Source organism: Penicillium mononematosum, assembly GCF_028829835.1.
Source record: "Penicillium mononematosum strain IBT 11891 chromosome Unknown utg000003l:1.0-8172316.0:1.0-8177699.0, whole genome shotgun sequence".
Taxonomy (NCBI): domain Eukaryota; kingdom Fungi; phylum Ascomycota; class Eurotiomycetes; order Eurotiales; family Aspergillaceae; genus Penicillium; species Penicillium mononematosum.
In genome coordinates, this window is record NW_026643273.1 from 2230626 (window position 1) to 2258117 (window position 27492).

Genomic DNA, 27492 nt, shown 5'->3' on the forward strand with positions numbered 1-27492 from the left:
GAAGGCATGGAAATGCCTATTGCATTTGATGGATCTCTTTTTTTGTTTACTCGCGTATTATACCCGGGGTGTTCCAAGTTTTCATTTTGGCGCGAATCAGATGGTGTTTATGCAAAAGAACCTTGTTGATATATGATTTTCCAGATATGCTGTGAATAGCCCAGAATACTGGAGAATAGATGACCCGTCATGTTTAACAACCAACTTATAGAAGTACATGCAAAAGACAAGAAGAAGAGGAAAGAGGAGCATTATATACACGCTGGGACGAAACAGCAAGTCAAGGCCACCAGGGACCCTAAATCTTCCCTGCGTAGTACACCTTGCGCACATCGACAATCTTCCGGCCGAGTGCGTGGGCAACCTGCTCGGGGTTACGCTGGGTCATGAGCGCCTCGTAGGCGGCCTTGACCGTGTTCATCTGGTTCCTTGAGCGACCAACTCGGGCGGACAGATCGTGAATACCGGCGGCGCGGCACATCTCGTAGATGAGGTATTGGACACGGAGACCGAAGCCTACTATTGTTAGCAAAAAGGAATATACCTGGAGGGATGGAACTAGACATACCTGGTGGACGGTGCATCAGCTGCAACTCTGTGGCTCCCACCTTGCCCTTCACATCGCCATAGATGGTTCGGTTCTCGTAGCGGGGAATGGGCTGCATGTTTCGGATTGCACGGTATTGCGACTGGATCTTTGCGTCGGAGGCTTCATCAGACTTGGCCTCACCGATACCCAGCAGACCATTTCCGTTACCGGCAATGGAGAGACGGTATGCACGGCGGACCTTTCCTAGTCGAGTCTGGTTGGTGACGCTGTGTGAAACAAGGGTCTTGGTGCGGAGGCCCTTGACCTGGCTCTCTGTGTAGCCCGTAGCCAGGAGCAGGCTCTTGAGGGCATCTGTCATTTCCTCGGCCTCCGCTGACCGCTCCTTCTCGCCCTTCTCGGCGGCTGACTTCCGCTCTTCCACACGGGGCTCATCGATGGTCTCTCCAGGCCCGAAGAGGTCCGGAACAAGTGCGCTGTGCGGGGCCAGCTCGCTCTCCTCCTTGCCGTGGGTGACGCGCAGGTTGTCCGCCCACCGAACGAAGTCTGCACCTGTTGCATTATCAGGCATCTCAGCGATGAACTGGCCAAAGTCCTTCACGAAATCGTCCTCGCTTTTCAGCTTGAAATTGTAATCCGAGTTCGACTCCGGGGCGCGCTGGTGTCGATCAACACCGGGCTCAATCACCGAGAAGTCGTCGATGTATTTGAATGACATGGGGTCATTGCGTTCGTTCATCTGTTCTGCCAGATCCTTCGGGTCGATAGCGGCTTCGCCGGCTTCGACGGCCGCCATCTGTGCCTCCGAGTACTCCTTGGCGAGCGCAGCCTTCTGCTCTTCCGTGTAAGGCTTGTAATCCTGAGCCTTAATATTGGGGAACTTAGGTTTCCGGTTCGAGAGAGTCGCGGGAGTAGGATGGAATTGGCGTCGAGGGACTCGCGTGCTCGGGGCGGCAGCACGGGTGAAACTGCATAAAAGGCATCGTGCTGGCCGTGTTATGTTCATGATGACGGTGCAATAAGCTCCCCAGCCAACAATAGGCCGGTTAAGAGCTTCAAAAATAAAGAAAAAGGCGAAATGCGGAGACAATTGGAGGACGCAAAGGCAAAAGAGGCCAGTCGGAGGTGAAGCGTCGGGATGAATTTCTTTCTTGCGGGCGGTCAGTCTCCAACCAATCAACGACGCGTTAGATCCGTTTCTAATAAATTTCCCATTTGATGATTTTCGTTCCAAAAATTATTTCGCTGTCGCTTTCCAACGTATATGTTTGCAATACGGCCATCTGTTAGGCAGTTGACTTCTTCTCTGTCTTCGCAGACACTAACGGCTCTTCAAGTGCGGCCAGCCTCCAAATTATATTACAAACGCCGTTCGGCGAATGCGCCAGTCCCCGCAATAATGCAGAACGGTCCTAAGAAACACTTCGACGGCAAGCGCAAGAAGGCGAAGGTCGACAAGAACAACAAGAGCAGTGGACATGATGAGGTCCTGCTTTGCGACATCAACCAGCTCCTCAAACGGAACGAAACCGAGCAGTCTGAGACCAATGGCGACAGCGAGCCTTTTTCCCTTCCCGAGAGGTTCACCGAGATTGATGTAAAGATTTCCGAGCTTTCCTCAACGGGCGATGGTCTAGCGCTCGCTGAGAATGGGAAATATGTCTATGTTGTTCCGTTCACGGTCCCCGGAGACACCGTGCGGGTCAAATTGGTCAAGCATTTCGAGTCATTGTCATACAGCTTGACCGATTTTGTGAAAGTGATCGAACCGGGTCCTCAGAGAAACGATTCGTTGATCGGGTGCAAATACTTCGGGGAGTGTTCGGGTTGTCAGCTTCAGATGATGTCCTACGACGACCAGCTTGCTCACAAGCGGCGCATCGTGGAGAAAGCCTACGCCAATTTCTCTGGGCTGATCCCGGAGCTTGTCCCTACCATTGGGGAAACATTTGCTTCGCCCATGCAATACGGATACCGCACAAAACTCACGCCTCATTTCGCACATGGTGGCGCTGGCAAAGGCTCTAAGCAGGATGGCGAAGAACCCTCGCAACCGCAGGTCCCCCCCGATTGGATTCACATACAAGAACCGACGACTGGATATGGACATCGAAGACTGTCCCCTTGGAACAGACATTGTCCGTCGCGGACTCACCAGTGAGAGGAAACGAGTTGCGGAGAACATCCGTTCCTACAAGCGAGGTGCCACTCTCCTGATGCGGGAGTCTACCGCACGAATCCCCAAGGACGCCGCGCCTACTGCCGACGGAGAGGCTCCCACCGTTGGCGGGATTGCCGCCACACCCAACGCAGACACGGGCGATGTGATCCGCATTGAGCGCGAAAACTACATCGAAGAAAAGCGTTGCGTTACTGACAACAACGCCACGTCATTCGAGTACGTCGACGACTATATCTTTAGCAACAAAGCAGGTGCCTTCTTCCAAAACAACAACTCCATTCTGTCCGGGTTCACAGAGTACATCCGCTCGCAAGCCATCCCTGCAGGCAACGACAAAGACGCAAAGCCAATCAAGTACCTCTTGGACGCGTATTCCGGCTCAGGCCTGTTCACAATTACCCTCTCCCCATTGTTCAAGTCCAGTCTCGGTGTCGATATTGGAGGCGATTCTATCGTTTCAGCACGGGAGAATGCTCGTGCAAACAAGCTTCCCAACACAGGCTTCGCTGCTGCCGACGCCGCAACTCTCTTCAAGGACGTTCCTTACCCACCAGATCAGACATTGCTGGTTATTGACCCGCCTCGCAAGGGTTGCTCAGAAGACTTCCTGCGCCAGATGCTTGATTTCAAGCCGCGTCGTGTTGTCTATGTCAGCTGTAACGTCCATACCCAGGCCCGTGACGTTGCTGTTATGGTTCAGGGCGACGAGAAGCAGAATGTCCGCTATGAGATTGAGAGCGTTCGTGGCTTTGATTTCTTCCCTCAGACCGGTCATGTGGAGGGCGTGGCTATTTTGAACCGCACCTCTTTCCCTCGGACTGAGACTGTTTGAATGATATACCTGTAATAGTCCTGAGCCTTTCTAGGCTATATATTTGTCTGGTATTGCATAGTCGTGGCGTTTTGGGGGATGTCCAAAAAATCATGATGGCGATAGTGGATATGTACGCTGTCTAATACAATTTCATTTTCATTTTCAATTTCATTTTAAGATATTCAGGCTATAGACTGCCATATGCGTCGGCTACGGCTGCCGCTTATGCTAAGATGCTGCTTTCACTTGTGAGGGCTGCTGATTCAAACGGCCTCCTAGGAAATATGCCGGCACCACCAACTCTTCAAACTTCGGCTGATCGAATGCGCCAGGAACAATCCAAACGTAAAGCCAAAGCATGGACCACAGGGACGGGATGTTGGCCAGTATTTCTTATCTGTCTCTATCAGCCTTGTGGTTGAGCGGGACCAGGCGGACCTGCTCTAGCATGGAAATGGAACGTCAACAGAATTGTTATTTATGAGAAGCAACGAGGGACAGAAAGCCCAGTACAGACAATACATCGTCTCTATAAGGTATTACTTTGTGTATAGATACGTTCCTCTACCAAACTAGTATGGCCAGTAGTTCGCTTGAGTAGCATATCACGGCTCAATCCAGGCAACTTCCACAGACCCTCGTTCTTATAAAATTGATCGAGGACCAATAGCGGCAGGCAAATCACCAATACTTTTAGCATAGTGTGCACTGAGCTTGGAGAACAGGTAACCGTCTAGAGTTTCAGCCTGTCGGCGCCGAAATCCATATACCAGGCCAAGGATAACACAGCCCATTGCCCAGATGGCAAGCATAACCATAGGGACATGTGGAGGTAAGGCGCCTGGTCCCAGGATCTTGCCAGGCTGCGAGGAGGTGAGATTCTCGGCCACGTATCCTTGATTAAACGTCTCAAAGCCGTAATACATGAGGTTTAAGGCGCTTTGTGCATAGGCACCCATGAGAGACTGCTGTAGATCCGCAGCCTGGACATAGTTCGGATACACTTGGCTGGGACCGATCCTTATACTGAGAGGTGTCTCGATCGATTCGAGAATGTTGGCGAAGACAGTCTCCGGCTTGGAAAGATGGGCCCACGGGCTAAATCCGAAGGGATAAGGGATATAGTACCACCCGACTCCCGAAACTCCCGAATAGGGGGGAGGTGGACGCTCTGGAGGGACACGGATGAAGTCGGAGAAGGCCAGTTCATCCGGGTGGAGTGTAGCGAAGCCCGTCTCGGAGAGGGCTTGACATCGAACTCCGATGGGCTGTGCTGTTTCGATGAAATTGGTGAGTGTCAAGTTATCTGTGCCTGCGACGAATTGACGCAGGTTTTCCGACCCTGATCCACGTTCGAAGAACATTTCGTTGGGAGTAACCGTTCCATTAGCATCCATCACCAGAGGGGAGTCAATGTCAGGAATAGGCATGGCGATGGTGTTGTTGAAATCGTGCGATACAGGACCCTGTATAGGGACGTAGCCTCGTGCCTGCCACATAACGTATTCCAGGATATCAGGATTCGGGTCGACGCTCTCAGAGATGTAAGTTGTGTTGATAATCGCCCCAAGTTCCGCATACAAAAACAGGTTTTCAGCACTGCTGTTATATGCATAAATTACGTCGGAACTAGTCGGACCGCTTCCAAATACCCCCTCTTTATGTGCACTTTGCAGAGAAACAATTTGCAGAGGGAGTGAGTTCTTCTTTGGCAGGATGGTAAGCTCCGCCTTGGACTGCACCACGGAACAATTGTATGATAATCGAATACCCCAGGGACGGCCACTGATTGGGGTTTTTGCTTGGGGTATAAGGAATAGATCGGGGACGTTCTGCTCCGTGGACAACGAGTTGGGAAGTGCCGTGAGATAGTCGTAGTCGTTGCGATCAAGACCCCGTGGGGTGTAGGCTATTCCAGCCCCAGGAAGATCCACAGGAGACGCCGCCCGCCAACGGGAAAGGGAACGTTCGAGCGCCTTATTCTCATTCTTCGTGTTAAAGGTTTCCCGGGAATATCCAATTACAGAAGGTGGGCTGGAGGCCTTCACAAACCCGTCAGAAAGCTCCATACTCAAGCCTGACAGTGGGAGTGCAATGATGAGAACCAGGCTTAAAAGACCAAGAAGCCACCAAAGACGATGCGCGGGCGACTGTCTTTTAGCCATGATTATTTTCAGGTATTTCATCCACCCACCAGGTCCAGACCATGACTGTCGACTATGCAGGAATAGAGCTATAGCATCCGGAGCGCGCCAATAGCTGTCTTCCATCATTGCTGCCTCTATACCAGCCAGGCCATACCTCGAGATGCCCAAGCCGAAGACTGAGATGATAAACCAGGAATAATAGACCCACTCGGCATTTCGATGGCCGTATGAGTTTTTTTCCGGGTCTGGTATTTGATAAACCCAGCATATTATACCGAAATAGACCGTGATCACTGGCGGGACTATCACAAGGAGACATGTTCGGAATATAAATCTCGAGGAAGGCAACTCTGGCGTTGCTGCTTTCGCTCCCGTTGACGTGTCACCATCTGTCATGGAAACACCGTTGCCAGGTGGACCTTGAAACTGTGAACGTGAACGAGGCTCATTGCTGGTATCTGGCGAGAGGCTAGAGATCCGAGACTTCATACTCTCGGCCAAACTAGAACGCCCAGCGGACAGTGGCTTGGGATAGATAAAGGGCTTTTGGAACGAGCCATTGAATTTCCCAGGCGTATTTGTTCCCAAGTCCAAAAAACACAGCCCCCAAGGCAAATTTGCAGCCGATCCCTACGTGTTACGGAGACTATTTAAGCCTCCAGGGACCAGAGTACGTGGGGGCCGTTTCTGGCGCCAAAAGTGATCATTTTCGTCCTTTTCACAGGTCCATATTCTACTTGTAAACTGGCTCTGAGTCCAGGGTAGAAAATGCCAATGCACACCGGCGCCAAGCCGTTTTGGGTAAAAAGAAAATAGAGAGTACCACCGGAGAAAGAAAAAGAGATAAAACAGACTATGAACAAAAAGGCTGAGCTACATCGATTGACAAGTATCTAATGATAAGGTTCACTCATTTTCCCCCTACGAGCTTCCCGGGCCACCAAGCAGCGCGAACCGCCGCACAATGCTGGGACCTATCTCGTCATATTCCGCCTTAGTGTGGCAGTAGCTCCGGAACTCAGGCGTCTGACCCAGCAGACTACCTCCGAACCAAGGACCGTGGCGCTGACGCTTGTGGGTGACAACAGCGACATCGAGACCACCACTCCGTGCGCCACCGCTACGGGCCTCGGAGGCACGAATTCGTGCATCCACCAAGTGACGAATGTCACGCTGTAGACGACGGCCAAAGTCCTTGTACAGAGTAGAACCACCAGAGAGTACAATGTTCTTATAGAGACCTCTCCGGACGTCAATGGGGGAGGACTGGATGACGCCATCAACAACATTGGGAAGCGGGGTGAGGAAGTCGGACGAGTAGATTTCGGGGTTGAAGAAGATCTCCGGGGCGAGGAAACGTTCGTATCCGATATCGATGTTTACACTCCGCCCGTTTGGCGCAGTGACGGTGTGCTTCAGGAAGCGATCGGGCTCGCGATCGTAACGTGCGAACTCCTTGACAATATCCGGGCTGACGTAACAGTACTCTTCCTTCACTTTCTCTGCTGTCTTTAAGCTGCTGTCGGGTTCTCCACGGTCACGTAGCAAGCTCTGCACGAAATATGTGATGTCTCGTCCGGCAACCGGGATACTCTTGATAGAGGACCCGATGACGTAGCCCTCGGCGACGGGGATAACGTGGGTAACACCGTCACCCGAGTCGATGACCGTTCCAGTCAGGGATCGGTCTGTCACCTTTGAGGACGTCCATGAGGCAGCAAGGGCGAGCACTGCTTGCACAGCAATGTAAAGACCGGCGCAGTTGAAGGACTCGAACATGATCTCGGCGGTGTTCTCGCGGTTCTCGGGAGGGTTCAGGGGCTATAATCCAGATATGTCAGGGTTCATCATGTCAAACACAGCCAGCCGGCAGCATGCGCGACTGAGTCGCCTTACAGGTTCGGTGAGAAGGAAGTAGTGGTCCTCGGGCTCCACGCGCAGATATTTGAAGATCGAGTTCGACCAGAATCGTTCCATATGGTCCCAGTTCTCGATCTGTCCGTGTCGGATCGGGTAGTTAACGCCATATCCTGGGCCACTGCCCGCAGCCAGCGCTTCGTCGCCGATAAAGAAATCCAGGTCCTCCGTGCCACGCTTGGCAGACAGGTTGGAGCTACTTCCGCCGCCGCCCAGGAACGAGGGCTTGTTTGCGACTGTGGGCCGGCCCCCGGCGCTTCCAGTACTTCCAGCACCAGCCTTTGTTGCAATTGCGGTTGGAAATACAAATGAGGGGGAGTCGTTACCGGCGAAACCTGGAATAGTGGTAGCATGTCAGCCTAATCTGTGGTTGCGAGCTCCCTAACCACTACAGACAACACATACCAAGCTTGGAATAGCCAGTTCCGCTAGAGAAAAGTATAGAGTCAGCGCCAAATATTCATTTGGTCCTTGCACCTGTGAACTTACTTGTCCATGACAACGGCTGGTGTTTGGGACGCCATGGCGGGTGGTTGGGCCTGGGCACGATCACAATGTAGCAAGGAGTTAGAAGAAGCTTAGGCGATGTACAGAACAAGGCAATGATTAGGGAATCGGCCGAATATCAATTGGTAGCCGAAATCGCCCTGACTTCAAGAGACCAAGAGGACAGGCAGACAAGGCGGGGGGAGATGCAGTGCCCGGAGGTCAGATTACCTAAGGGGTCACACGTCAACCTTGGAACCCGTGGACATCATGTGCCGAAGTATCAAAAAGATCAGGTTTCTCCAGGGCCTACTTAAGAAACATTTGAAGCTACCACCGAAGGTATATTGCCTCTGTGATGGTAATTTTACCGCCTACTTTCAGCCAAAAAAGGTGCAACTTGAGAAAAATGGCAAGAGCGACCAGTGCTATGAGAGCTTCCATAAATTTCCACTATTTTGTGATTGTCCATTCGCACATCCTCAATCCCTAACAGTCTTTTCTTATTCCAACGTTATCATTTCTGATGCGAGGGGCGTGTGCATTGCGGCCCTTCGTTCTGTCTATTCTTTTCTTACCCCGACACGGATGGCCTTACCGTAGGCTCTTGACTACTCTCGCTTCACTCCCCGTGCCGAAATCTGCCATAGCATTAGAGCATTGGTTTCCGGTGGTTGTTTAGATCGAACTCAGGTGGTCACTCGTTCAAATTTCAGCTGCAGAACTCACAAGGAGCCACCGCATTGTGATCAACAATCTGCGAGTGCATCACGCCGCGTCAAAGATTCGCCAGCCACGCGCCGCATCCATATCTTCACTTCCGCCTGACCTCGTGGCGCAATCCCGTGGTAGATCCTGAAATTGTCGAGCCCCTAAATATGCCGCAGACGTCTGAGAATGAGGGCGTTTGTGCCATATTCATTCATGCTGGAGCGGGTTTCCACAGCCACGAGAATGAGCATAAGCACTTGAAGGCCTGTGAAGTGTCAGTCTCAGATTTTGGTATTTTATTGGTGACACAGACTAACAAGTGAATTGAATTAGAGCTGCGCTCAAGGCCATGGCATTCTTAAAGAGTGGTGGCACCGCCATTGACGCGGTCGAAGCGGCCATAATGGTGCTTGAAGATAACCCAATCACAAATGCAGGGTTTGGGAGCAACTTGAACGCGAAAGGGGTGGTTGAAGGCGATGCCTCGATTGTCGACCATCACGGGCTGAGTGGAGCGGTTGGAGCTGTGCCCAGTAAGTTTGTTGTGTCTGTTCCTGAGAAAGTCTTGCCTAACACGTGAGCGTGCTAGATATCAAGAATCCAATCATGCTTGCTCGGAAGATTTATGATAAGGCCAATGTGCAGATGGGCATGTCAAGGGTGCCCCCGAACTTCTTGGTCGGAGAAGGTGCCAAGGACTTTGCATGGGAGCATGGCATGGTGGTCATTCCCGAGGAAGCTTTGATCTCGCCCGTCGCGCTGGAGCGTTATCAGGTATGGGCCGCAGAAGTCAAAGACTATGAAAATGAAACCCTCGGCGAAGTGATTGATCCCTGGATTCGCCGTCCTGTCACTCCCCTTGACACTCGCCTTGAGCGTCTCGAGCGTGCTTCTCAACCAGGAGCTCATCCTGGGAGTGATACAGCGGATGAGGAAACTGGAACTCTACCCGATCCAAGCCATTTTGCAGATGTGAAGGGCCGCCCAGGAGCATCGCTGGAGCATCAAACTCAGAAAAAGGCCAAGCTCGCAAATTCGCATCTACCTGTGCAGCCTGCCTCGCCCGTATCCTCATCTCCGGACGGCAGTCCCGATGGCACCCCCGATACCGCCGATAGTGAACAAGACGAGGAGGATAGCATCACGGACACTGTTGGCGCCATTGCCATTGACAAGTATGGAAATATTGCAGCAGGATCTTCTTCTGGTGGTATTGGCATGAAGCATCGAGGCCGAATTGGACCTGCGGCCCTGATTGGCATTGGAACCCACGTTATCCCCCAAGACCCGACTGATACGGATGGAACCACATGTGCAGTCGTTACATCTGGGACCGGAGAACTCATCGCCTCGACACTGGCGGCAAGCACCTGCGCGCAAAGGATGTATTACAGCCAGAAGATGGGCAACAATGGCATGTTTACCCAGGTGATGGAAGAAGAAGCCCTCAGAGCGTGGATGAAAAGGGAGTTTAACGGTGCGTTTTCTTCGTTTCACTATTTTAATTTTCGGAAAGCTAACACTTGTTTGTTTGTGACTGTTAGAACACGCTGCCGTGAGTAACAGCGTTCTCTTTGGGGCCCTCGGAGTGGTTATTGTGAAGAAAAACAATTACGGCATCGAACTCTACTTTGCTCACAATACCGACTCTTTCGTGAGTCTTCCATCATTGTCACTGTGCAGGGTTGGTTGCTAAACATATCTCACAGGCCATCGCCTCTATGTCCAGCAAGTTGGACAGGCCGTCTTGTCTAATGTCGCGTGGCTCACGAGGAACCATTGCCCAAGGAGGTTGCCGATACAGGTTTAAAGACAACTGTAAGTTTTACCACCAGGTTGAAGATATAAGCTGTGAGTGTTGGTTGACACGGATAATTTAATCAGAATTGCAATGCATCCTGGATGAGAACTACAACTATGTTGTAGTGAATCCTCTTTGCTCTGCTGACTTCTGGTCTGTTGATTCTCATCGATCGACGAGGTAGTTTTCACCCACAACCACCTGTATCTGGTTCATCCTGTCCCCTCCCCTTCTCGTTCTATGCGTTCGTATACCCCCACTTCCCATTGTGTTTCTTAGCCTTGCAGCACCAATGTTGCAATTCCATGGTGACGGGACAAGACGAGTGATTGCTTCAATGCCTATTTCTTGCTGTCCCTGGGCAGTCTCCTTCTTTGAGGCCGGGCACCGACATGTGACCAGAGTATGTTTCAAGAAGCCCCGGCGTTCTCCCTGAGTGTACCTAGTCGTTTCGCACTAGTTAATGAGAGCTGTCCCAATTTTTCTCCTTGTTAACCAGCTACATGTAGTGGTGCTCATAATATTAAGCCAATGTGTATTAAGCCAATGTGTGTTCGAGGAGTAATGCCAATCCGAACTTCATAGAGTCAGGTCCTACCATGTGCTTATCTTTTCCCCCATTAATGGTATGACCTTCCGTGGAAGAGATATCAAGGACCAGGCGTAGGTGTCGACATGGGCGTCCCAGCTCCGGATGCCCCGTTAACACGCTTCTTCTTCTTCTTTTTCCTCGGCAACAGAGCAGGCTTGGCATTATCCCTGATATCCAGATGCGAACCACAAGTCATGCAGTCACCACCAGGGGGCGGCTCGCAGAAGATACTGAGACAAATGGAGCACACGAAGCCAACATCAACCACCCGGCGATGACAAAAGCAAGCAGCCCGGAAATCGACATCCACCCGCGTGGGAAGAACCAAATGGCGACGCGATCGCTGATCCGGCAAAAACGCCATCATAAGGTACTGCAGCAGGCCTCGGGGCTCAGAAAGAGCCATATAAACCCCCCTTGGTAGCATCCGACGCCTGCTGCAGAAAGACCGCATCGCCACTGAGCTTACACACATCGATGGGGATGCTCAAGCGCTGGCAGGCGAAGATGCTGTTCATGACAGGGATATACTGGTGCGCAGCGTCGGTAGACCCACTCACGGAAACGACCAAGATGCGGCTCTGCAGCCGTTCGTCCTCGTTCGAGGCCGAGTATCGGTTCGTGGAAGTCGTCCCGCCCCCGTTGCCATCGGCCGCTGCGTCTTCGGTGTTGGCGCCGCCGTGTTCCTCTGCCCAGGCGAGTGTGCGTCGGTTGATGTGGCTCAGGGCGAGGGTTAGCGCGCCCGCTAGCATCGTGGACATGTTGCCGCGCAAATCGTCGCCCGTCGTCGAGTCCATTAGTTCTTTGAGGTTGCGGGTGACTTGTTCTTCGACGATGCGGAAGGGGCGGTATTTGTTTGTTTTCGGGGTTGTGGTGTCGCTTGTGCCGTTCATTGTGACATCGCCGTCATGATCGGCGGGGCGGTATCGGGGTTCGCTGTGGGAGGGGTAGAGCCATGCTGCTTTTTGGCTGTGCGATGCGACTACGGCGACTTCGTTGGCATAGTTGCAGGCTAGGTGGGCGTTGATGAAGACTAGGATGTTGGCGATTGCTTTGGAGAGTGGGAGGGAGTCTTCGAGGACGGCCCAGGCGTGTGGGTTTGTGTCGATGACTATCGTGAGCAGGGATGGGGGAGAGGTCTAGATATTGATCTGGTTAGCTAGTCGTTCGCGTCTTGCAGACGGCTGGGAATACGGACCGGGAGCTCCTAACTCATAATGCTCCGAAGCATCCACGGAATTCATTGTGGTGAGACGGTGGATCAGTCGGGGCTGGTGTTCATTATTGTGAGGGGGTTCTCTCAGGCTGATGCCAGGCCGGTTAGACTGGAATCCCGAGGGTGCTGCATATACAGCTAGAAATTAACTTTGAAGTCCGAGCTCTACCTAGCAGCACTCGGCATGTCAGTTGAGGATCTTGATACGATAAGCCAGTCACGGGGTGATAACAACTGCTATAGCTCCGGGGCTCCAGTGCTGTTTTCTATAACTTGTTCCAGTATATATCTTCAACCTACGTTCTTGAATTTCAAATATTTTACATTCTAATACTGAATTGACTCACCAGGATCTTCAACTGACTCAGAAGCAATTCAGAACTTAGACCGAGAACACTCCAATCGGATTGACTCCCACACCATGAAGCCTTGGGTGACTGAAATTACCTCGAATTTGTGAGAATCTTTTGTTGAGAAGTGTTCTTTTTTTTGGTGAATTTGAAAGATCTCTTGGCATATCCCTTGAACGCGCCAAGATGAGACTATTGCATGTGATGTACATCTCTTCCGATATGCCTATACAACTGTTGTACCGATGTATACTCGTACGGAGTACCTAATCCAGCTACACCGGAGTCCGCAGGATATGAAATGAAATCGAAGTAACACAGATCTCACCAAAAGACTCGTGGACTAAGCTGAGCATATATCGGCAACGTGATGGTGTTCGATGATGTGGTTGGTGTCTTATCGGACCAATTGATAATGGCGATTCGTGAAGGAAATGGCCCCGGGGTAAGATCATAGTTACTCCGTACATGTACGTCTCAGACGGGCTGTAGAAAAAGTATATGGTGTCATTTTAGAAGACGCGGCAAACCGAAAAAAAGAAAAAAAGAGAAAAAAACAAGTAATGCAATTAAATATTCCTGCATTTTTCTTCTTCCAAGACCTCCTTTTTCCCTTTCCCCATAAAAAGCGGTTCCCACCTTATCTTTCTCTCCGCTCTCCCCTCACTCAGAAAAAAAAAAGCTTCTCCCATCCACTTTAGTTTCCAAAATTGAACTCTCAACTGGAGACTTCTTCTCTGGTCTTCTCTCGCGCAACCCTGCAATGGTTCAAGCAACTGGAGAAGAGCGCGCTGTACACCTGGCCCGAGAGGCTGTCGAACTGGTCGACGCGGGCCACCGGGAGGTAGGCATCTCTTGGAACACCCCCTCAGTGGAAGCTAGCGGAATACTGATACACAGCTCATTCAATAGGCTGCTTCCCGGAATCTTAGGGAAGCCCTTTCAATCGCCCCCGAAAATCCTCAAGTGAAAGCTGCCTTCCTGAAAGTTCAGTATGAAGACAAAGACGGTCACCAGCTTCTCGATCTCTGCCGTCGATACACCACACAGAATGATGAAAATGCAGGCAAAGAAGCTGCTATTTATCTCCGAACCGACGGTCTGAAAGCCCCGGAAAGTGTGGCTTTGGAATGCCTCGGACTGTTGCTTGCACAGCGCCCGCACTCCCTATCGGCAACACAGGATGAGATCATATCTGGGTTGGTGCGACAGAACGTCAGTGTTCGACAGTACTTCTCCACACAGCTTCAGACTTCTGTCACAGCCTTCTTCGACGAGATATATGACCGAGGTGATGGAGCAGCGGTGTGTCTGGATACGGTGGTATTGGACCCCACTGTGTGGACATCGGAGGAAACACGGTCCCATTGCGAGAGTGAACTCTTCCAGCTTTTCATCGCCAAGTTGATGGAATCGGGCCATGATCTCGACGGCCGCTCTTTAAAGGGAATTACTCGATTACTCGCTGTTCACGCCGTTGAACTCGAACATTTGATCGACGATGAAGGGCTTGAGGTGATCCTCTCATCCTTGGACAATCGGTTGCCGTTAGAAGTTCGGAGCCAGGCGACCTTGGCTACTGCGAAATATCTCGAGGTCGCCAAGGAGACGGGCGAGAAGAAGCTTTTGACACTGATTATGTCCATTCTTGGCAAAGGCCGTGTCAGCGATCTCATCGTTGCTTTCTCTGCGGTGGCCGCCATCTTCCCCGTGGCTCCCTCTGCAGCTGCCAATCTTTTCTTGTCGGAAGAATTCATGGCCTTCCTTCTCCCAATGGCCTCGCGAGACACCAAGAGCAAGAAGGTGGAAGTTCCCGTATTGGAACTTCTTAATGCGGCTTGCATTAACCGTCCGTGCCGCGAGGTGGTTTCAAAGAAATTTGGGGAATGGCTGTCACATATCCTGACCAATGGAAGTGATAATTGCTCGGAATTAGCCGCAGTGGCCCTGGCAAAGGTTCGGGCATCCGAGCCCGAGAAACCCTCGACTGGCAACGGTAAGGTCTTGGAACAAGACAGCGAGTCTGAACTAGTTCATCGATTCATGGGACTGATGTCTGAACAAAAGGTTGAACACAACTCCCACGCAATCGAAGGATTGGCTTATACTTCGGTGAAGCCATCCGTCAAGGATCAACTTGCGAATGATCCAGTCTTCCTACGAAACTTCATTGCGGCTATGAAACAAAGCACCAGCGACTCATCCGTCCTCTATGGTGGCTTGGTGGTTGTTTTAAACCTCACCAAATTTTTACCCAACCTATCTGAAGAGCAAAAGAAGATGGCACAGCTGAAGGAATATGCGGATCCGTCTACCGGAAAGGTGAAGGCAGCACCAACAATAGATATCCGAGATGAAGATGAAGCCGTTTTGGCACGATGTGCCGCTGTTATCGATGCGGGCATCATGACTCTGCTCGTTGAGTGTGGCCGAATCTCTTTGCCATCTACCAATGAGCTTACGGCGAAGATTCTACAATCCTTGGCCAGGCCTTCAAAGTCCCGTGGAACACTGGCCCAGCAAGGCGCGGTGAAGCTGTTACTCGCCCTTGCAGCTCCGAAGCAGAGTAGCTCTGGCCCTGTGACGAACGAAACCACACGCATCGCATCCCATGCACTGGCCCGCATCCTCATTTCCGTTGATCCTTCACATGTCTTCCCATCATCTGGATTTCCCCAGATTACGTCCGCTGTCCGTCCCCTTCTTTCTCTCCTCTCATCGCCGGAGACTGCCTCGTTCTCTGCCGACCAACCTCGCGACCTACTCCCAGTGTTTGAAAGTCTCCTGGCTCTGACGAACCTCGCTTCGTACCCGCATGACGACTCCGCACCCGAACTCACGGTCCGGGAAGGCTGGTCTGCAGTGGAAGACCTCCTTTTGTCTAGCAATGCTCGGGTTCAACGAGCTTCCTGCGAACTCGTGTGTAATCTGATGACCTGCGAGTCCGGCGTTATCAAGTTCGCGGATGGCTCCAAGCAAGCGGCGCAGCGCCTTCACATTTTGCTGGCTCTGACCGACGCAGACGACGCTCCGACGCGACGGGCTGCCGGTGGAGCTCTGGCGATGTTGACGGAGTTCGATGCCGCTATAGCAGCTGTCCTGGACCGACCACGGGGAGTTGAACTACTACTGGGATTGTGCCAGGAGGATGACGATGCCTTGGCTCACCGAGGTGTGGTCTGTGTGCGCAACTTCACTTGCATCGCGACAGGTGACATCGGGACCCGTGCCAGAGCTGCCATTCGTGCGGCAGGGGGGGATTGATGTTCTCACTGCATGTCTCAAGAAGACAAAGAACCAAGCGGTGCTACAGGCTGGTGTAGAGGCCCTGAAGCCGCTAATTTAATGGCAGACATGACCGTCCGATGAGTCCGATGTCTTTCGTTTTCGAGCAGGCTCTTTTTTTCCTCGTTTTCCGTTTGCATGTGACCTTGGTATGGACTGGCTGATCCAGTGGAGTTTTTGCGATTTTTCATTTATCCTTGATGATTTTTTTTATGAGTTTCCGAGATGACCTCCTGATCATGAGCACAGCGACGGATTTTAGCGATTGCTTTTTTCTTAGGACGCCTAAGGGAGGCGTCCAATCCATGAAATTCGGCGCACAGAGTGCAATGGGTTGCATACTGGCTTTTTGACATAGAATTATGAATGGCTCGGTTTTAACCTTCCAACTTGAGCACCTGACTATCAATATATTTCGCAGCTAGCGCCACATTCTATAATTCTATAGTGTAGCTCTAGAGGGTCATGGGGTCTCCATGCTTGGGAAACTTTGAACTTTCAAAGACCATTCAAGCTTCTAGGAACATCACCCGCATTCCTATACGTTCCGGGTGATCCTTGATCCTTGATCCCTTCTAAGGGTTGTCTCTTTGAGGGATCTGGGGTCGGACGATTGACTAGACCCGATGCCGATCCCATGTGCATGTGGGGACCAGGTAGCCCCGGATCCCTCTCTCTCTCATTCGTATGACGTGGGACCGGAAATCCACCTGGGCACAAGTTTGAGCTCCAGAAAGAAATTTCACACCGCAAATTTGAAAATACAGTTACATTGTGATATTACTGATAATTACTAGTATGACTAGTATGATTTACACTGTCCCTTCCCTGACGGATATATAAATGACCCGTACCGTGGAGAGTCCTCCCGTGGGTCAACAAATCATCTTTAGCCCAGCGCGCACACCTCCAACCCGTTCGCCTTCCTCAGCTTAACAGGACTCTCTCTCCTTTTACCTCTTGGCCCCACGCTCTTTTAGTTCTTCTCTTCTCGACCTATCCTCATCCTCTCTCTATAGGTGTGCAAAGTATCCCTTCCCATATTCCCACTCTTCAGATAGGTACAGTCAGGTACATCTTGGAGCTTGGCCTCTTTGTTTGCCCTTCTATCTTCCCATCTTCTCCCTATTCCCTCACATACACATATCAATGGCGTGGTTCATTTCTTCCATTGCCTGCGTTCGCCCGCTCACCTGATCGCATCCTCGTGACACTCAGGTCGAACTCGCGAATTCCCTCCGATTGAAGGCCCCGGTCACAGTTAGAGATTGCAGATAAAACGTGGTGGATTTGGGAAGGACTGTGGCTGTGAACTGAACTCTTATCAGAACTGTCAGTCTCGCCAATATGAAATTCGGCCGGAATTTGTCGCAATTCACGGTGCCCGAGTGGAGCGGCTCCTACATCAAGTACAAGGCCCTGAAGAAGCTCATCAAATCTGCTGCTGAGCAGATCAAAGCGGGACAAAATCCGGATTTGGCTGGTAAGTTTGATGCTGCTTTGCTTTGAATTTTGGCAGTTTGTACCTTGAGCACCCTTCTGACCAGGCCTTTGTTGGTGCATATAGGTTTCTTCTATAACCTCGACCGAAATGTTGAAGATGTCGATTATTTCTACAATAAGAAATATTCCGAGTTCGCCCGCCGCTTGAAGCTACTCGAGGAGCGCTATGGTTATTCCATGGAGGGTCGCCATCCTCTCGAGCCCGAGGATCGCCATGACTTGCGCGAGGCCCTTTTGGACCTGCGGTACCACCTGCGCCGCTTACAGTGGTATGGCGAAGTCAATCGACGTGGCTTCGTCAAGATCACTAAGAAGTTGGATAAGAAGGTCGGTGCGCAGGCCCAAAAGCGTTACCTAGAGACCAAGGTTGATCCCACACCGTTCGCCTCCAATGAACGGGTGTTCCACTCTCAGGAGCGCATCAATGCTTGGATGGCCATCATTACCGACCAGTCCAAGGTTGACGAGAAGGTGGTCGATGATGCGAGCTCCACCCATTCTACCCTTTCATTGAAGCGTGGCCCAACTAGGCCTTATCTTAACCTGCCTACCAGCGTCGTCACTGCCGTGGATGACGCACTGCGCAAGGATGACACTCATGTCTTGCTCGAATTACTCGAGACCTTGAAGGCTACTGCAGACGAAGCGGGAGAAACGGTTTATCTGAGGGTTCTCAGAACCCTGATCCAGCGCTCTCTCCTTCATCGTTCCCGGGCTGTTCTGACTCTTCTCCTGACCCGGGTGGACACTCTAGAAGAAGACGATGATATCAACAGACGCAACTGCATCCATCGTCTGGTAATCTCCATTGGCCGTGAGCAGCCTACGACTGACTCCGAGCCAGCAGCTTCGATGGTGCTGAACTTCCCTCCGGAGACTACCCGCTATATTACGCCTGCGGCCCCTCCAACCCTCCAACCGCCGCGTCCTGTAGTCAAAGAGGAGCATATGCCACAACAGCTGGGTCGCGATGATTCTGCTGTTGCTCACTTCCAGTTCCTATTGGACTCTCTGCGCCCTGATCAGCGTGAGTCTTTGATAGCCAAAGACCTTTCTGGACGCACTCCATTGCACTACGCGGCACAATATGGTTTCAAGGTCGTGTGTGAAGTGATCATTGAGCATCTTATAGAATGGGGCATGTTCGATGTCAGCGATGGGATCGATGGTCCTCTCTGGCAGGACAATGACGGCTGGGCCCCCCTCCATTTGAGTGTTGTGGGTGGCCACCCGAAGACCACCCGGTGTCTCTTGGATGCCGAGAAGCAGAATGATCCCTCGCAGGAACGGAGCGTCATAAGAAAACAGGTCTCCAAGTCTAGTGCAGTATTGGCACTAGCGACCAAGGCAAATTTTATCGATATTGTCCAGCTTCTGGTTGATGCCGGTGTGGATATCAACTACCAGGATGAACAGGGAGAAACTGCATTGCACGTTGCCGCCCGGTTTTGCCATGACGAGTGTGCACAAATTCTGCTGGATGGCAGCGAAGACCAAAAGGCAGACACGGAATTGGCTGAAAACACATACGGCTGGACACCGCTCTTTATTGCCTGTGTGGACGGATGCCTGAGTGTCGCTAAAATGCTGGTTTCCGCTGGTGCAGACGTGGAGCGGTTCGATTCCTCTGGCTGGACGGCTAAGGAGCACGCTGCCCTCCGAGGCCATCTTGACATTGCCCGGTGCTTGGCAGAAGTTAGCCCCGGCCCTCCTGCCACTGAGCCCGATCTCTCGTCTAGCCCAAACCTCACTGGTTCCGAGTCCTCCTCGCCTCCGGGTCAGTCGGCCCTCACTGATCGCCGATCGAATGCGCCAGGCCCAACTTCAGGGAGTCCTGGTGTAAGGACTACTGAGCCTATCAAGACTTTCGGGCATAGGTATCTCACCGACGAGAGCATGATCTTGGTCAGTCTTGGGACTATGGACATGCGAAAGCCGCTTGAGACAGTCAGCCTCGACCGCATTCCGATGGAGAATGCACACGCCACCCAGCTAGACACATCTTTGTCGTTGGTGGTGACGGCTAGCGGTGCACACGGTGAGCCGGAGGTGATTGACTTGCCTGTGCAGGACAACATCTCAACCGAGCCGATTGTCTTCCACACTACCGATCCTAGCAAGGTGCGTCTCCTTTTCGACCTCGTCCCCACATACGCAGGATCGAAGGAGAAGATCGTTGGCCGGGGTGTGGCTCTGCTTTCTAGCATCAAGCCCACTGTGGGATCACACCGAATCAACCTCAAAGGCGATTCCACTGTTCCCATTGTTGCCGCCAATACCCTTGAGGTGATTGGGTCTGTGACTTTTAATTTTCTCGTCATTACCCCCTTCAAGCACCCGAAAATGTCTATCGCTGGCAACCAGACCTACTGGCGCTCGATGAGCTCAACCATGGTCATTGGACACCGTGGACTGGGTAAGAACATGGCCAGCCGCAATTCTTTGCAGTTGGGCGAGAATACTGTGGAGTCCTTTATCGCTGCGGCCAACCTGGGAGCCTCATATGTTGAGTTTGATGTGCAGCTCACGAAGGACCACGTGCCTGTCATTTACCACGACTTCCTGGTCAGTGAGACGGGTATTGATGCGCCTGTTCATACCATGACGCTTGATCAATTCCTTGAGTTGGGCGTCGGACGTTACCGTCATGCCTTACCCGAATCTGTTAAAGTCGATGGTAAGGGATCTGAGCTTGGCCCCCGCCAGCGCTCAATGTCGGTCGGCGGCTCCGAGTACAACCCTGCCGAATTGACCGAGAAGATCAAGCATACACGCGACTTCAAGAAGAAGGGGTTCAAGGGCAACACCCGCGGCGAACACATCCAGGCACCATTCGCCACATTGGAGGAATTGTTTACGAAGATCCCGAAACCTGTCGGATTTAACATCGAACTGAGTGAGTTACTAGTCCTTCCCAAAGAACAGTTATTCGGTCGATCTAACCAAGGTCGCCAGAATATCCTATGCTCCACGAGAGCGAGGAGGAAGAAATGGACACTTACGCCATAGAACTGAACTCCTTTGTCGACACTATCCTGGCAAAGGTCTACGACATGGGAGGCGGCCGCGACATGCTGTTCTCCAGCTTCAACCCTGATATCTGTCTGCTGTTGTCCTTCAAGCAGCCTTCCATCCCCGTCCTCTTCCTGACCGACGCAGGAGCCTCCCCCGTCGGTGATATCCGCGCGAGCAGCTTGCAAGAGGCTGTTCGGTTCGCCTCGCGATGGAATCTCCTTGGGATTGTCAGCCAGGCCGAACCACTGGTCCTCTGCCCGCGGCTAGTCCGTATTGTCAAGGAGTCCGGTCTTGTGTGTGTATCTTACGGAACACTCAACAATGACGGCAACAACGTCGACGTAAGTATTTCATTTTTCATTCCCCGGAAACCCCAGCAACCATCTTACCATCTTATCCATATAGTACCAAGTCGCCGAAGGCATTGACGCCGTCATCGTCGACTCTGTGCTCGGCATCACCAACGGCCTCATCCAGCGCCGGGGCGGTGGCGAACGCACACCGGCCACATCACCCCTTCCTGCGGCCATCAGTGACGATGTAGCCGACTCTGTCAAGGGCGCTGTCTCAGTCCCGACTCTTGAGCGGGTGAAAAAGACCGACTAATCTCTCACCGGATATGGATCGTCCTACCCTTCTTTGAAAATTGCATTGTCATGTATCAATGCATTCTCTCCTGGGATTGTGATTTATCCTCATACGATGTCAATAGTTTGCATTCGGCTTTTGCCAGCTTCAACAGCTATCAATACCAGTTGTTTGTGACGTGGTTTGCGTAGGCCTCTGCGTTTCATTCTTGGCTAGTATCGTCTTTTATATTGCGTCTCCAATATTCTCATAGTTTCCTATTTTGGAATTTGGCCAATGCACTCTCCCCAACTGGCGAGTTAAGGGCAACCTTGGAAAGAACATCCTAACTTCCAATTTTGGAAGGACTTGGCTATTACGCACACTGCACCTATGAATGTTCGCTTCCCTGCTGACTACCTACAGCTCGATGTTAAGGAGGGCCTCGGAGTGTCTCAAATTTTCTTGGTCGGGGAAGTATCTCAAGCATTTCAACCCTATACGTAAAGCCAATATAGGAGAAACGTTAAAGACATATAATGCAACTCATGCCAAATGCCCATTGAAGAATTTCTTGAAATCTTCCCACTTGGCATCTCTGCCATAAGTCAAAGGGAGTATGAGCCGAGCATCGAAAATAGCCCTGCGGGCAGTGCTACAAGTACATCGAAAAACAACCTCAGTTACAGGGTATGCGAACAGACGGGATAACGACATTTCCCTATCAGATGAGGAGTCTCCGCTCTCTTTTTCAATACTTGCCAACGCATCAACAAAAATATCCCGGAAATCAAAGACCGCCTGTTTATACTCTTGTGGCGCAGCAGGCGGAGCAATGAATTCCGGACTCACAGCAAACCGCTCCATCGGCACAGTCTGGATATTACTCCAGTCGAGTATGGCGGTGATATTGAAATCCTCATCAACGAGCATATTATTGTAATGGAAATCCAGATGACACAATAGGAACGGGCCATACACATGCTCTTCCGTTACCATCGACGTCAGCGATTTTTCGAGGAACCAAGCCGCTGCTTCCCATTCTGCTTCGCTTTTGTGTTCTTCGTGTATCTCCCTTGTTTGGCCTTTACGGAATAGATAGAAGTATTCCAACGAGGTTGATAAAGGTTTGACCCAAGAGCCTGAGATCTGGAATGGTGAGATTTCGAGCTCGCCGGACTCGGAGTACCAGAGACATCCGATCTTGCTGAATTGGAGTACGCTCAGTTCATAGACGTAGCGGGCTAGTTGAGCGGCGAATTTCTTCTTATGCGAATCGGGTATTGAGAGGGCCATTCTGTGTCCTAGAACGGTCCCGGGGAGCCCTTCCATTAACATATAGGGACAGCCGAAGTCATTCTTCGTGACGTTGTGCCCGAAGATGTGGGGTACGGGTATGGTCGTTTTAGAGCGAACAAAGTTCATAGAAGCGATTTCGCTCAAAAGCAATTTTGCAACATCTTCATCGTTGTGGTATGGCGGCAGCATGATTCTCGCCACCCATTGGATTGTGTCTGAAAAGGTCAACGCAATCACGAGGTTGTATGTTCCGCTGGTGAACTTTGTAGTGTTGACAGAACAGGTGAGCGCATTTAAAGACTCTTCTCGTTGGCGAATTTTGGTGGCTTCAGAGCAGAGATAGGTGAAATTTGCTTTTTCGAGGACTGTTTGTATGCTCTGCGCATGTTCGCTCTCGGTGTCCATATTCTGGAATGAAGTCCAGTGTGTATCGACAGAACCCATTTCGAGAAGAATACTTTGATTTCCTGGATCTTGCCAAATGGTGTCGAAGAAAGGGGGAGACTAGTAGGATATTTGAGGGAAATGTAGGTGAGAGCCCAGGGACGCATGGATGGAATGGCTGGGTTCGAATGGCTGGGTTCTAGGTCAGCCGACATGATAATTGCATTGCACACCAAACCATCCTGATAGCACTTTGACGGGGGTCTTTCTTGGCAACCGGAAATGATGAAGTCTCTCACGGTGAATGTATATTAGAGGGGATCTCAAATAATGATTTCTTCGCTCGGAATGCGAGACCATCCTTCTCCATCTGTGCTGCCTTCATCAACTATAACCCAGTCTGCTTCTCAACACATTCCTCCCATGACACTGCAAAACCTACCAGTCGAAATTCTATGTATGATTATTCGTTTTATCGGCAGTGATCAGCTTCGCAAACAGGTGAGAGAGAAGTGAGAGAGAAGTGAGAGAGAAGTGAGAGAGAAGTGAGAGAGAAGTGAGGGTGAGAGTGAGGTGAGAGTCAGGAGGCCTGCTGCTTGTCAGTCTGCAGGTGGTGGTACGTGGTTGCAAATATCCCGGGATGGGATCGGGATCCTAGGCAGGCCTAAGGGCAGAATTACCTAGGTACCCCTTGGGATAAAAGGATGGAATCTCCAGTTATCATTTGTACTTTATCACTGAATTTCATATCAATTATGCAACCTTAGTACTCGTTAAAGCTTCTACGTTAGTATACTTGTTGACGACTCTCCTTACCCGTTATAACCCTACGACTCTCGTCTGACCGATTCTCACAAAGCCCCTCCGGCTAGAGGACCTTAAGCTCAGTGCGACCCAGTTGGTACATACGCCCCACAATGTGCATCCCAAGCTGAGGACCTCTTTTGCGACAGCTCACGCTTGATGTGCATGGCCCTGAGGACTGGCCGGCTGAGCAGGATATCGCGAAATTGGATGAAATACTCACTCCACTGGTTGAGCGGAACAATCATTTAGCATCTTTCACTTTGCATGTCCGTAGCCAATTTGATCCAGCCAGGCTGCTGACTCCTCGCCAGCGATATCTTTCACCATGGGACCCGACTCGGTTTCTAAGCGTCCTGGGTACCTCCAGTCTCTCACACCTTGTCATTGATACCTTGATACATTTGGATCAGAAATTGAACAGCGCTATACATCTTTGTCCGCAGCCGGCGCTCCAGATCCCTTCGTTGAAATCTGTGCGCTTACGCATGTGTAGAATCTGTCCACAGATTCTTGAATTTTCACCGGCCGACAGTGCTATGCCGTCGCAAATTGAGAGTGTTATCATCAACCTCAGTATCCCCAATGTCGATCAATTCTTTGCTGGATTCAGTCGTCACTGTACCGAGCCAATGTTGGCGTTGGAACTATACAATGAGATGATTACGACAGGTACTGAAATTGCAAAGCAAATCCCACGCCTCAAAGTGGTCAAGATTGTGTGTCTCAGATACCCATGCTCGGATACGGCGACTACGAACTGTACTACTGGGATCAAGACAATTATTCCTGGCACCTGGGACTGGGGCGATGAAGTGGATCCTGAACCTGACCCACCTTTCCTTCCCTATTTTTCAGCAACAGATGGTGATTCATAGGCACACAGGACGAGGCTCAGACCAAGGAACAAACCTACGATGCTGGCTCCGAGATTGAGGGCGAAGGTGAGGACAATACCAATGATAAGGGTGAAGAAAGGTAAAATCAAGATAGTGGCACGTGGACAATCTCACCATGCACGCATTGTCGTGAGTATCAATGCCGCACCGTTGCCCAAATACCAATTTGTCTGCAGCTACAGAGGCGTGGTGGTTATGACCTCAAGGCTGTCGTCAGGTTGAGCTGAATATTGATGTAACCAATATTTTGAATATTTTAACGTTTGAAATTGAGCAAGCCGTAGTTGAAATAGGAACGTAATAACAACTTATCGAAACAGGGACCAATGAAAAGGATACAATAGCGACGAAGGAATAGGGTATACTAGCAGGCCAAATATATATCAAAAGAAAACAAAAGCAAACCAACAACCAAAGACCATGTCTGGTTTGCCTAGATACCCCTGTCTTCACGTTCTGGTGCGAGAAGCAAAGGCTATAATATTGTAAGCGCGGGGATAGAAATGGCCCATAATTACATGACTTACTATTGGTCATAGATTTCCGAAATGACTTTTTGAACGAGTACCCCGAAGACGTCTGTACAGATTCATCATCTGTCGAGACTTTCTCAGTTCGTGCCTTCTTGGGCTGTGTTTTGAAGCCTTTTCCGGGATTGCGAACAGGGGCGGGAGGAATAGCAAGATGCATTATGTAGGATAGGCTTGGATACTCAAGTTGGAGTGCTTTGTGTTAGACCTTTGTCGTGTCCACCAGGCATTATATATGTTGATTGGGAGTGGCATGTTTCTGCTTATCTTGAATGAGGCAACACCCAGCGAGTCAGGTGCTTATCAGCCAATTAGAGTATCACTACAGAGAGATTATCTTATCCTACTTTTGATTCTATAGAAGTTGATCTAATTCATGTCTACAAAAGAGTATAACAAAAATATATGTAGTGGGCCCCTAAGTAGATATGCTCGAACAAAATATGGCTTCCCGGCAAATGAAATGTAGCATTGCTTGAATATCCCAGGGAAAAAAATATGTTCATTATGCATAACTCAATCTATAGTTCACTCGGCCTTCTGTTGCTCTTCTAACCACTCCTGTGTGATACTCTCAAAAGTGCGAAACTGAACGGCATCGCCCCATCCCCGAAGCCATCCAATAAAACGATCAACCATCCCTATCACATGGGACATGCCACTAGTATCAGGATGCATCAAGATAGGAAAGACGAAGCTGCCATCCCCTCCATCAACATCATCGGCATTCTCCCACAGCCACAGGAACATATCCTTCCATCTCTGCTCAACCACCCGTACATCAACATGCCCATGACTATTGTCGAGATGTGGGAAGTATTGCAACGCCATCATATCCTCATTATTCCAGCCAGTGGGAATTTCCACAAGCGGGTGGCCGACAGGCCAGGCATTCGTGGCAGCAAGCGGCGTGGGCCGCAACCAAGTACTAGCCGGCTTAGAGAAATCTACTCGCTCGATTGGCGGATCGCTGGGTGTAAAATATGGCTGTGAGTCATGATGGCTCAGAGAGGAGTCATACAGAAATTCAAACTCTCTCAGAAGCTCGATTGTTGTCTCGCGGAGCTGGTACATGGGCGCGCGGTAGCCTCGCACTCTTTTGCCGGTTAACCGCTCGCACACTTCCATGCACTTTACTAGCACATCTCGCTCTTGGGTTGGTGTCATTTGGTAGGCACCTTCGTGCGAATAACCGTGAAGTCCTATCTCGGCACCGGACTTGATAATCTCCTTGACGGTTGGTTCGAAGGTTTCCATCGTGTGTCCGGGGATGAACCAAGTGACTTTGTCGGCTACTTGGTGTTTTTGTAGAATTTGCAGTATTCGATTGGCGCCGACTCGACCGGCGAATATGCCTGTGCTGTAGTCTGCCAAGTTGTTGTCTGGATGATCTCCTGTCCCCAGGAAGGCAGAGACTGCGTCAAAGTCAAATGACAAAGCAATTTTGACCTTTGGATGTTTCTGATGGAGATGGGGAATTGTACAGAGCTGGGGATTTTGAGCAACGAAATCATCGTTGTTGTCCTTGGTGCTTTTGAGACTCGTGATGTTGTCGAGTGGGATGATTCCACGGGCGGGTTTCGCTGAGACCAGTATCGCTGTTGCCGCAGCTATCGACTGGGTAGAGGCCTCGCGTGAGTTGCTAAGATCAAGGAAGTTGACGGAAGCACCTGAGTGAAGTCGCGAGGCATCTCTCTGGAGCTTAGAAATAAGTTGATCGAGTGAATCCCCGAAGAGGTCTTGATACCCGAGGATCACAATGCAGAAACCGTCCCCTGGTTGGGGTTCAGGTGACTTCTTCACCTTGCTGATCTGGAACTGATGCTGAAGAAATAATTTTGCGTGCACCAGCACTTTTCTCTGACAACTCATGGGCGTCAGTCCTTGATCCCATTCACTCAACGGAATCTCCCAAATTGCGTATCGCCCAGAGGGCTCCTGAGTTCGGGTATCGATAATGAAAACATCGATCTGGTCATCGAGAGCGCTGAAAGTGCTGTTTATCTGAGCCTGAGCTTCAGTCAAATTGGTAGATACTAGAGGGTCCAGGTTGACTGCGAGAGTCTTGTTCTTGGCACCTTGACAGACGTTAGGATATTTCTTTTTCTCCATTACCTAGCCAAGCCTACCGGAGTAGCAACCACGGAAGTCCTCTGCAAATGGTGCAGAGGCCCCTGTGACGACGATAGATTTGTTGCTGAGGCAGGAAGTCATGTTTGTGGGAGGTTTATGCAATGTGAGAATAACTATCGCAAGTCTCAAATTCTGTCGGATAGAAACTCAAGGGTAAACACGATGAATTTTGCTTAGTATTTGTGATGTGACTTCGAATATATCCACTTGACTGGGGCAGTCATAATATGTTGGTGCGGCGGGGAAACATCACAGGCCCACGGTTATTCCCAGATGAGGTAACCGCCAGCGAGTAGGATATCCGTTAATT

The 27492-nt window shown here is 50.8% G+C and overlaps 12 protein-coding genes across 12 annotated transcripts; 5 read left to right on the top strand and 7 right to left on the bottom strand.

Moving 5' to 3' along the window:
* Positions 1-298: 298 nt before the first annotated feature.
* On the bottom strand, positions 299-1553 carry N7519_005798 (mitochondrial 37S ribosomal protein uS5m; the record flags this gene model as incomplete). The annotated part of the gene is made up of 2 exons (XM_057292574.1): positions 299-516; positions 569-1553. 2 exons carry the CDS (start codon positions 1551-1553, stop codon positions 299-301), a joined length of 1203 nt encoding a protein of 400 aa, XP_057147385.1.
* A 212-nt stretch (positions 1554-1765) lies between these two features.
* On the top strand, positions 1766-3561 carry N7519_005799 (tRNA (uracil(54)-C(5))-methyltransferase; the record flags this gene model as incomplete). The annotated part of the gene is made up of 3 exons (XM_057292575.1): positions 1766-1832; positions 1885-2606; positions 2635-3561. The coding sequence occupies 3 exons, from the start codon at positions 1766-1768 to the stop codon at positions 3559-3561; spliced, it is 1716 nt and encodes a 571-aa protein (XP_057147386.1).
* A 626-nt stretch (positions 3562-4187) lies between these two features.
* Positions 4188-5708, bottom strand: N7519_005800 (uncharacterized protein; the record flags this gene model as incomplete). Its single annotated transcript, XM_057292576.1, has 1 exon — positions 4188-5708. One exon carries the CDS (start codon positions 5706-5708, stop codon positions 4188-4190), a length of 1521 nt encoding a protein of 506 aa, XP_057147387.1.
* A 903-nt stretch (positions 5709-6611) lies between these two features.
* Positions 6612-8131, bottom strand: N7519_005801 (actin-related protein 3; the record flags this gene model as incomplete). The annotated part of the gene is made up of 4 exons (XM_057292577.1): positions 6612-7511; positions 7587-7942; positions 8013-8035; positions 8097-8131. The coding sequence occupies 4 exons, from the start codon at positions 8129-8131 to the stop codon at positions 6612-6614; spliced, it is 1314 nt and encodes a 437-aa protein (XP_057147388.1).
* An 840-nt stretch (positions 8132-8971) lies between these two features.
* Positions 8972-10684, top strand: N7519_005802 (threonine aspartase 1; the record flags this gene model as incomplete). The annotated part of the gene is made up of 5 exons (XM_057292578.1): positions 8972-9078; positions 9138-9337; positions 9394-10281; positions 10349-10458; positions 10514-10684. The coding sequence occupies 5 exons, from the start codon at positions 8972-8974 to the stop codon at positions 10682-10684; spliced, it is 1476 nt and encodes a 491-aa protein (XP_057147389.1).
* Positions 10685-11255: 571 nt separating this feature from the next.
* Positions 11256-12441, bottom strand: N7519_005803 (TFIIH/NER complex subunit TFB4; the record flags this gene model as incomplete). The annotated part of the gene is made up of 3 exons (XM_057292579.1): positions 11256-11581; positions 11667-12308; positions 12396-12441. The coding sequence occupies 3 exons, from the start codon at positions 12439-12441 to the stop codon at positions 11256-11258; spliced, it is 1014 nt and encodes a 337-aa protein (XP_057147390.1).
* Positions 12442-13526: 1085 nt separating this feature from the next.
* Positions 13527-16027, top strand: N7519_005804 (UNC45-central domain-containing protein; the record flags this gene model as incomplete). Its single annotated transcript, XM_057292580.1, has 2 exons — positions 13527-13607; positions 13676-16027. 2 exons carry the CDS (start codon positions 13527-13529, stop codon positions 16025-16027), a joined length of 2433 nt encoding a protein of 810 aa, XP_057147391.1.
* A 1368-nt stretch (positions 16028-17395) lies between these two features.
* On the top strand, positions 17396-21172 carry N7519_005805 (glycerophosphocholine phosphodiesterase; the record flags this gene model as incomplete). The annotated part of the gene is made up of 4 exons (XM_057292581.1): positions 17396-17531; positions 17616-20447; positions 20507-20907; positions 20972-21172. 4 exons carry the CDS (start codon positions 17396-17398, stop codon positions 21170-21172), a joined length of 3570 nt encoding a protein of 1189 aa, XP_057147392.1.
* Positions 21173-21679: 507 nt separating this feature from the next.
* On the bottom strand, positions 21680-22837 carry N7519_005806 (phosphotransferase family protein; the record flags this gene model as incomplete). The annotated part of the gene is made up of 1 exon (XM_057292582.1): positions 21680-22837. One exon carries the CDS (start codon positions 22835-22837, stop codon positions 21680-21682), a length of 1158 nt encoding a protein of 385 aa, XP_057147393.1.
* Positions 22838-23146: 309 nt separating this feature from the next.
* Positions 23147-24746, top strand: N7519_005807 (uncharacterized protein; the record flags this gene model as incomplete). The annotated part of the gene is given in 5 exon segments (XM_057292583.1): positions 23147-23317; positions 23676-23735; positions 23770-24487; positions 24499-24598; positions 24614-24746. 5 exon segments carry the CDS (start codon positions 23147-23149, stop codon positions 24744-24746), a joined length of 1182 nt encoding a protein of 393 aa, XP_057147394.1.
* Positions 24747-24968: 222 nt separating this feature from the next.
* On the bottom strand, positions 24969-25209 carry N7519_005808 (uncharacterized protein; the record flags this gene model as incomplete). Its single annotated transcript, XM_057292584.1, has 2 exons — positions 24969-24994; positions 25047-25209. 2 exons carry the CDS (start codon positions 25207-25209, stop codon positions 24969-24971), a joined length of 189 nt encoding a protein of 62 aa, XP_057147395.1.
* Positions 25210-25577: 368 nt separating this feature from the next.
* Positions 25578-27263, bottom strand: N7519_005809 (polysaccharide deacetylase family protein; the record flags this gene model as incomplete). Its single annotated transcript, XM_057292585.1, has 2 exons — positions 25578-27127; positions 27179-27263. The coding sequence occupies 2 exons, from the start codon at positions 27261-27263 to the stop codon at positions 25578-25580; spliced, it is 1635 nt and encodes a 544-aa protein (XP_057147396.1).
* Between the last annotated feature and the right edge of the window lie 229 nt (positions 27264-27492).